At 42.9% G+C, this 9093-nt stretch overlaps 1 protein-coding gene across 1 annotated transcript; it reads right to left on the bottom strand.

Annotated features, from left to right (window-relative positions):
- Window positions 1-294: 294 nt before the first annotated feature.
- On the bottom strand, window positions 295-8791 carry ddx17 (DEAD-box helicase 17). The gene is made up of 13 exons (XM_055040818.1): window positions 8447-8791; window positions 7088-7250; window positions 6859-6955; window positions 6478-6611; window positions 6143-6208; window positions 5911-6052; window positions 5669-5829; window positions 5382-5554; window positions 5167-5277; window positions 5014-5075; window positions 4629-4688; window positions 2378-2611; window positions 295-1392 (listed from the first exon to the last, which is right to left on the bottom strand). The coding sequence occupies exons 1-13, from the start codon at window positions 8503-8505 to the stop codon at window positions 908-910; spliced, it is 1947 nt and encodes a 648-aa protein (XP_054896793.1). The 5' UTR covers window positions 8506-8791; the 3' UTR covers window positions 295-907.
- Window positions 8792-9093: the final 302 nt, after the last annotated feature.

Below are 9093 nucleotides of genomic sequence, written 5' to 3'. Positions count from 1 at the left end.
TATATTTTGTGATCCAATTGCAGCTTTAGAGGTCTCTGTTTGGAAGGGGGCCAAAAAAAAAACAATCTAATTCTAGAATTTTCAGGTCAGTCCAGAAACCTAGTCAATTAAAAGGACTGTTTTTAATATATGCACATCAAACTAGAATGACTTTCTAAAGTCAAATCACCTAATTCTAGAAATCAAAATATTACTATACATGTAATCAATTCCGAGAATATTCTATTATGTGTGAAGCAGATTCAAGAATTTACCTGATAATTTCAGAATAAATCGCAAATTATGACAAAAACGTATTGATTTAATGTTTATTTAGGAAAACACTGTAAAAAGAGCATAGTTGACAGAAAACAGGCAACAATGTTTTTAGTTAAAGCTCAAAACACGACTTCTCTTCCGACTTGCTACACAAAGGGAACATGTGGAGGCATGCATGATTAAATGTACCTAAATCTAACGGATAATAGATAATAAAAAGGCAAAATAAAGGTTATCTAAAAGTGGTCATCACTGAAACTGGTGAGGAAAAGACCAGAAGCGGGTACTGTGAAGCTGTAATTGAAGTTACAAACAAAAGCCACCTATTTCCAACTGAATGAGTCAAAGTTGAACAAGTACAAAGATTAAGGTTTGGAATGTGACCGCATCTCTAACTCCTAAAGTTTGGCTGGTGAAGGAAAGAAATCTAAAAGGAAAAAAAAAAGAGGGAAATCCTTATTCCTCCTCCACAACACTTGGTTGGGGAAAATTTAATTATTTGGGGTTCTTGAAACAGATCTGCTTTAAAATTCATGTGAAAGTACAAGCCCTTATGTCATTGGCTATAACAACACTGTTCGGGAGACCACGACAGTAAAACTGAGCTACAAACACTTGAACAAATTTACCCAGAACGTGTTGATCACAACTATTTACGGGGTGGTTGTTGGCCCGGCGGTGGAGGGGGGGCGGCGGGGAAAGGAGGGAAAGGCGGCTGTCCCATGAAGCCCATAAGCGGGGGCTGCTGCGGCGGCGGCGGCGGGAACTGCTGCGCCATCAGCGGCTGCGGGGCGCCTGACGGGGGAGGGGGCGGAGGAGGACCTTGGCCGAACTGGCCCTGCGGCTGGTTGGGCTGCTCCTGGCCGCCGCCGGTCGGGCCTCCGCCGCGGGTGTTGTAGCCTCCGCCGTTGTTGCTGTTGTAGTTCTGGTACTGGTCCGAGCCGGCGTTGTAGTTGTTCCTGTGATCTCGGTTTCTGTCTCTGTAGGAGGACGACGAAGAGCGGTCGTCGTCGCGGTTGAAGCCCCCGCGGCTGTCTTTGCCGCCTCCGCCGGAGCGCATGCGCCGATCGCACTCGTCTTGATACATTAGGTTGGGGTTGTTGGAGTTGCCGCCACGGTAACGCATCCTGCCACCTGCATGCAAACAATGAAAAATAACATTTAAAATGGACTCTTGCTTTCATCGCCTCAAAGAAACCTGATTATTAGCCCGAAAAGAGAGATATTTAAGCATCGTCACTCGACCATCTGCCGCGGAAGCACTATTCGTACCATCGGCTCTTTCGCGCATTTTTTTTAAATTTATTTATGTTGGCTCTAGTGGTCTTGTGTTGACAGGAAAGTGTAATAAGAATACATGTGGCAAAAGGTCGACAGGCCAGAACTCGAACCCTTGATCCCCGTAGTGCGTACAAGGGTCGCGCGCTTTACCTTTGCCCCGCCGCTCATTTACGCATGCGCTAAAACTAATACTTCCAAATCACTGCTGTAGTTCAGCAAAGTAAAACTTCCTGAAATAGTGAGTTATTTTTTCCACTAATAAATAATTGTCATAATTATAATGCGGTAGAAAATTGTGTATTGGACTCGCTGGACTGTAACGTTAGTTGTCAATGTCTTAATTCAGAAGGCCATTATTTTTGTCATTGTTTATTTGATTAACAAAAGGTGTCATCGGATTGTAAAAAACTATATCCCATAGTTTTATGAAAAATCCAAAAGTGTTACTCCATCCTTCCTCGTGCTTTCCTGTTGTATGCAGGCACATGTGCTTGGTTTTGTTTTTCACGTGAAATAGCACAGCAGTCTAGCGGAATACAATTAGACCTTTTCTATCTGTTTCATTACTGCCTTTAAAATGTTCTATTTTTACTACTACAGTTAAATGCAAAAAGAAAAGAAAAAGAAAAAAAACATCCTCCCTCTTGCATAAATGAGCTAATGGAGTGGATCGTGCTTCCGGAATGGATTGTGCAGTGAGATGCATAACATAAGTCCAAAGTTGTTGCTGTACTGCATTTTTTATGAATAATTCAAAGAGAAGTCAAATCAATTATACAGACTGATGTATATGTACACCACTGGTTGGCACTGCAAATAAAAATAAAGCTCCTCCTACCGCCTCCACCTCCGCGGCTGGAGTCCACCAGCTGGAGGAGTTTTGGGTTTATAGCCTGCCGGGCTTCCTCCAGGACCCGGACCAGGTCTCTGGCCTGTCGCAGGTTTCCCGGGGTGAAGAAGGTATAGGCGGTGCCCTTATTGGTACTGCGGGCCGTGCGCCCAATACGATGGACATAATCCTCAGAGGAGCTGGGATAGTCATAGTTGATGACGAACTTTACGTCTTCCACATCTTTGGGATAGACAGCAAAGGAAGTTCAAGAAGGGCACAGAGCTTTTAGAGGACAGGAAGTGATGTATTTCATGAAATTCTAAAGAATGTTCCGAGCTTTATGCCTAAGATCAACTGAAGTCATCTATGAAGGCAACAAAATATCTTGGTGTGAAGCAGAAAGATTGAAACAAATTGGGAGTTCACTTACCGTGCAACAATCCACACATCCAAAGATTAATTTCAGAGACACAGCTTTACTATTCAACATGCCTTCGAAGTTGCGCACTCACTTGATTTAAAGTGAGAACCGGCATGTAAAGATACCATTTTAAGCCTCTGTGCTTTTCAGAGGACTCATGATTGCCGGCCTAAATGTGGAAGGTATGGAAGTCTGTTTCTCATTACAGAAGACGTGGGGCTCTGACAGCACTGCTGATCAATAAGTCTCCCATCTCCCCCTCCGTCACGAGAGGGAAGCCATTAAATCATTTATTACACAGTAACAATAGTGTGCTATGATTATTGAACCATGAACTCTTTTCTTTTGCAATATAAGCACAAAGGCAGAACCTGACTGTAGGGTGAGCTCGTGAAGGAGTTAAGACAAAGGGGTGTTGAGGTACTTACCCCCTGCAAGTTGTTTTTACAAAGGTTCCCCCTGATCAGTCCTGGTTCAAAGGGTAGGGCTGAGGGGGAGGGAGACTGGATTCCTCCCTCACCTTCTGCTCACTCCAGCAACGTCAGACGGGAGGCAGAACCGTTAAACCCCAAAGGACACACCCACGCACACCCAATGGCTGGTTCTGTTGCTCTCTCGTCGCATTGCGGGACCCTCCTCACACCCTGGCCAGGACTGGATCCAGACGAGCCCGTCTAATTCTCTCTCCCCTGTCTGTCTGCTTTTTGGAGCGACGGGCAGACATACAGGACCCTCAGGATGCTCCCAAGGAAGGCTCGTTGGATTTGCAAACTGACATTAACGGGGAATGTGGGGGCTGGAGTCTCCCTCTTTTTTTTTTTTTTCTCGTTTTCTTAGTTCAGGAGTGTAATAGGGGCGTTAATCCCACTAAAGCTCACAAAGTTTGCCTTTTATAATGTGACTGAGGGGGACAGAGACAACAGCACAGACTGTTACAGCTGCCGTGTGCTGCCAAACCCTGAGAGGAGAAGAGGGGAGAAGAAAACAAGGATAAAGTCATCGAAATTTGGTAAAAGTTTACAAAACTTTACTTATCCCCCCTTCTCAGAATATTCTACAGCAATGTCAGATGATGAACTGTTCTTTTTATTTCCCCCTCCGTTTCCTTTTCAAAGCTCTCTCCTAAACATACGGCTCTCTCCTGACGTGAAGATTTTGAGCAGAAAAATGTGAAACATGAGCGGCGATCCAAGGAGTTTATACTGACACCACACTAGGAGACATAAGAAAAGGTGCGCAGGACGTTGCGGGCCCGCACACCCCTCCTTTCAGGCAGCGTGCCAGAGAGCCCCGCATGAAGGAAGCTTTTAAACTGCGGTAACAAGAAACAGACTATGAACCTGCTGGATCGAGAGGCTCGAAGCCTGCAGCTCTGCATGCTTCAGCCGACGTTACCAGGTTGTAACGTCTTATTTTTGTCAAACTCATTCTGTGATTTTCCACACATCTGGCTGACAGCTGGACTTTCACTTGTACAATTTTTGTAAAAAAAGAGCAAAACATAAATAAAGAAAAACTTAATTTACGGACATTAATTATACCTAACAAATTAATTTGAAGAAGTACACGTGATTTATGTCATTTTTGTGAAAGCAATACCTGCAAATAAGCTTGTGGGATATAAGTAATAATTCTCAAGCCTGCTTGCTGTACAACAGTCTTTTTTACTAACTTGTTATACTTACCACCTGCTTAATTTAATTCAGAGCATTAACTGGTGATTGCGGTTGACTTGAATACATGTAAATTCATCATTAGCTGAAGAACAAATTAAATGAGACAAATGATGCCGAGAACAGAAATCACAGGAAGTAAACACTGTGATGCCAGACATACCCAGACCCCGAGAGGCAACGTCTGTCGCGATCAGGATAGGGGCCTTGCCGCTCCTGAATTCTGTGGAATTGAAATGAAAGCGTGTAAGCTGACAAAGAATATTGCCAAATAGTTGATAAATCAAAGCAGGAGAAGATTAAATTAAAGGGAAGAGAGGAGACAGCTTAAAGGAAGGAAAGTTTGATTATGCTTATGTGAATTATTAGACTGACGACTAATGGATAATGGACTGTGGAAGGATTATGATTGATCGCACAGATAAAGTCTAAATGATAAAGAAATACATGCCACACATGTATCCATAGTCCTAAGGTGTACGTGATATGAAAGTTGACTTTCAGAGATGGCAGCATCCTGACCTCCACTGACTGTGATGTATTCTTACCAGTGAGAACCCAGTCTCTTTCTGGCTGGCTCTTGTCTCCATGGATGCACATGGCTGGCCATCTAGGTAACAAAACCGCATCGATTCAGCAAGTCCAACTCACACACCGAAAGCTGCCCACCGCATTTTTAAAGAGCCACGAATCCTCCTCACCCATCGCGCCTCATCCTCCGGGTGAGATCGTCGCATCGCTTTTTGGTCTCCACAAAGATGATGGTTTTGTTCTCTTTCTCAGCCATTATCTCCTCCATTAGCTGAATAAGCCTGCATGCAGAGAGGCAATATAAGCAAATCAACTCAGATCCAGCAGCGTGAGAAGATCAGACCGTACAAAAGCAAATGATGTAGGTCGCACGCTTAAGTCTTACTTGTTGTCTTTTTCGGTCTCCATGCAGACGTCGACGATCTGCAGAATGTTATGGTTGGCACTGAGCTCCAGAGCGCCAATGTTAATCTGGACGTATTCCCTTAAGAAGTCCTCGGCAAGCTGCCGAACCTCCTTTGGCCACGTTGCACTCCACATCAGGGTCTGTCTGTCAGGCTGAAAGATGGATTTATAAAAATTGGGAAAAAAAAAAAAGAAAAACACCAAAACACCCTCACTTATCAATGTTCATTTGAAAACAGCAAAACTACAGAACCGCAGCCGCCTTACTCTGATTTGTTCAACAATCTTGCGAATCTGCGGCTCAAAGCCCATATCCAACATGCGGTCGGCCTCGTCCAGCACCAAATAAGTGCAGCGGCGCAGGTTGGTCTTCCCCGCCTCCAGGAAGTCAATGAGGCGACCTGGCGTGGCGATGCAGATCTCCACGCCTACGGTCGGATATGGACAGAATGTCAGACACAATCAAAATCCAAACCCCAAAGGACACACCCACGCCACACCACACCCACCTCTCTCAAGGTCTCGAATCTGCGGGCCTTTGGGTGCGCCGCCGTACACGCAGGTGCTCTTGATGCGGGAGGACTTGCCGTAGTCATAGGCAACCTGCTGGACCTGCTGAGCCAGCTCTCTGGTGGGTGCAAGGACCAGACACTGAGAACAGAGGAAGACCAAGGAGAAAGGGATAAATGACAAGGATTCTGTGCACTGAATTGTTTAGACTGAACTCTCTCTTGCACTCACTATGGGGCCATCCCCTCTCTCCAGGTAGGGCTGGTGGTTGATATGTACGATAGCAGGAAGGAGGTACTGCAAGAGGGAAAAAAGAGGCAATAACAATTTTTGCCATTAATTTCAATTCAAAACATTAAATATTAACTTAAATTACTTGAATTATAAAGTCTGGGTTATTCATGATACTAATTATACGCCATGAATTACTTTTTTTTTTTACTTTAATCTGTCTCTTTTGTTCAGATTTCAGAATCCCTCACAGATTTCCACCCATTAGAGAGCAAATCAAATGTTGAAAATGACTTGAATACATTATTGACAAGATCATGGAGAGACGTCCTTACAGCCAGCGTCTTCCCAGAGCCAGTCTGTGCTATTCCCACCATGTCCTTGCCGCTCAAGGCCACAGGGAAACCCTGGGCTTGGATGGCTGTGGGCTCCTTGAAGTTCTGCTGCACCAGGACGTCCATCACATACTCTGCAAGGCGAAAGCAGGAGACAGTTTAACTCAGCCATTTAAATGTTCCTGAAAGCGATCTGTCTGGGTTTTTCTAAAATAATATATAAATTTAGCCAATTTGTGCATGACATTTAAATAATAGGGATGAGTAAATGTGCTAAACTGAGGAAAATAAGGTTTTATGGAATTAAGAGAATTTGACATTTTTGCTTGTTTTTACAGCAAAAAACTTTCTGAAAGATGAAGTAGAATGGATCTAACTCACGAGGAAACTGAGCATGGTGAAAAGCAGTTACGGGTTTTGGACAGCCAGAGCCTCTGATAGTGATCTCCTTCTTCCTGCGAAACTCCTCCACATCATACTAGACATCATAAACAAGAAAAATAAGCGTTCCAAAAGAAAAAAATTGTACATAACCAAGCAGCTTGTTATTATCGTTATTTTTAATTATGGTATGAGCAAATACAAAGAAAAGAAAAAAAAAAAAAACTACCTGACCCACACGTTGGACTTCAACATGTTCAGTGTAGAAGTTCTTTTCAAATTTTGGCAACTCATCTAAGTTCCACCTCTTTTTGCGGAGACGCTCACCAGGATTTCCAAACTTCATAGGCGGCGGTCCGCTGCGGCCACCCATGCCCCCTCCAAACCGTGGTCTGAGAGATGTCACGCAAAAGAAATTAGGATGCAAACCGATTATCGCACAAATTAAGTCTATCTAACCATACACGAACATTTCTAAAGTACTTTAGAGTAAATAAGTGTTTTTAATCATAGTTTAATATATAGTGCCTTCCTAGTAAAACACAGGCCCTTTATGCTTTCATATTAAATCTGAAGCTAAAAGTATTCACAATGGCCAATGCTAACTTGATTTATATCATTAAATGACTGCGTACAAATTGACCCAAATTGAATGAAACCTTACTAAATGTAAACTGGAGCAATTTGCCTTGCAATCTTAAGTGTCTTGAGACAGCATTTGTAGTTCATGGGTTCCATTAAAAAGTGTGTGTAAAATGAGGCGACAGTGTGTTGACAAGCTACCAAAGCTTGGCATCATCTACAAGGTACATTCTGCCTATTGCTCTTCTATTCTCTTGGACAGATCTGTTTTATGCCCTTATTTTCTTTTAGCTTCTCATGAAGTGCATATTTTACCAATGTGTTGTCTTAATTGCAATCAATTAAGAATCTAGCTATGGGACTTGACTTAATGTAATGCTTTGATTGTCGATTCTATGTTGCATGACTTTCTGCTTTTATGATGTAAAGCACTTTGAAACGCCTTGCTGCTGAAATGTGCTGTACAAATGAAATTTGATTAATCGATATAACTTTTGAAATTAAGCTATTTTTAGTTAGACCAAGCAGTAAGTCAACAGAGTTATTAATGCCAATTCTACACTGCAGTATCTAATTCGAACTCCTTCAAAAATGCCAATTACCTAAATCAAACCCAGTTAATTTTTGCTGCAGCCCAAAATCTAGGGTAATTATTTGCACAAGATCAGACGTGCAATAAAAACTTTTACAATGGCTGGAAGGCTTTTGGGTGAGAAAACCTGACCCACACCACAGCGAGGCCAACTTTGAAGCAACTGTTTGGGGCTCCACAAACACGCTATTAGCATTTTATTTTCAATTTACACTTTACAAAATTTTATTCGTCGACTCATCGGATGTTTTTCTGCCAATGTAAGTATTAACTGGGATAGCTCCTTAAGCGTTAGCTTAGCCTTTGTTTGTGTGTGCCTCTCATCCAGGCGAAGCCAAACTATATTTGAACATTAATTAACACTAAGTTGTTTTTTTGGGGGGTTCTTTGCTTAATCTAGAAAAAAAAACTTACCTGTCTCGTCCACGATCTCTGTCTCTGTCCCTGTCTCCGTACGAGGAGCCCCCCCTCATTTCGACGAAACTGTTAGCCCCTTTGGTAGATTTGTCGCTAGCTAGAACGATGGGTAGCCGCAGTGGGCTCGACGACAGAAGCGTGAAAATTAGCGGGCACACAACAAAGAATTGTTACTTTATTTGTAACAGCTGAAATAAGAAGACGAACCGAGTTAACACGGAAATTATTGAGCAACTCTCAACACGTCGCCAGCCGCCTTGTTTGTTTCCTACCAGCGAAAAACATCGACTTCAGCCTAACGGCTAGTAAAACTACGTAGCGCTTTTTCAAAACAAACAGCGGGACGTACGCAGTTTACCTAAGTGATGATGGAGAATCCCACTCTGCGTAAACGTTGTGGCGCTTTTAGACTCTCGGTATATTTGCCTCAGTTGCGGCTCAAAAGCAGCAAATGTGCACTGTGCAGCATAAAAAAATACATTAATAAAAAAAAAGGCATTGTTCCTATGTCTGAAGACATTTTTCTTAAAGCAAAATTTGGTTTTACATATCCGAACAAGAAAAAGAGACCCGTAGCAAAACTATAAACGGTCAGTAGATGGCGACTATGCCGGACTTTGTTCAAAAAGAAACACTGTCTAAAA

The sequence above is a fragment of the Poeciliopsis prolifica genome, unplaced genomic scaffold (assembly GCF_027474105.1).
Source record: "Poeciliopsis prolifica strain line A6 unplaced genomic scaffold, Auburn_PproV2 SCAFFOLD016, whole genome shotgun sequence".
Lineage (NCBI taxonomy): Eukaryota > Metazoa > Chordata > Actinopteri > Cyprinodontiformes > Poeciliidae > Poeciliopsis > Poeciliopsis prolifica.
The sequence above is the reverse complement of the archived record's forward strand: the minus strand, read 5'-3'. Positions and strand labels throughout refer to the sequence as shown.

Coding starts and splice junctions, on each gene's coding strand:
- ddx17 (XM_055040818.1), bottom strand. CDS start 8,505: ATGAGGGGGGGCTCCTCGTACGGAGACAGGGACAGAGACAGAGATCGT. Junction 6,612..6,858: donor TCACCATGCTCAGTTTCCTC/GTGAGTTAGATC, acceptor TTCGCCTTGCAG/AGTATGTGATGGACGTCCTG. Junction 5,278..5,381: donor GAGACCGAAAAAGACAACAA/GTAAGACTTAAG, acceptor CTCTGCATGCAG/GCTTATTCAGCTAATGGAGG.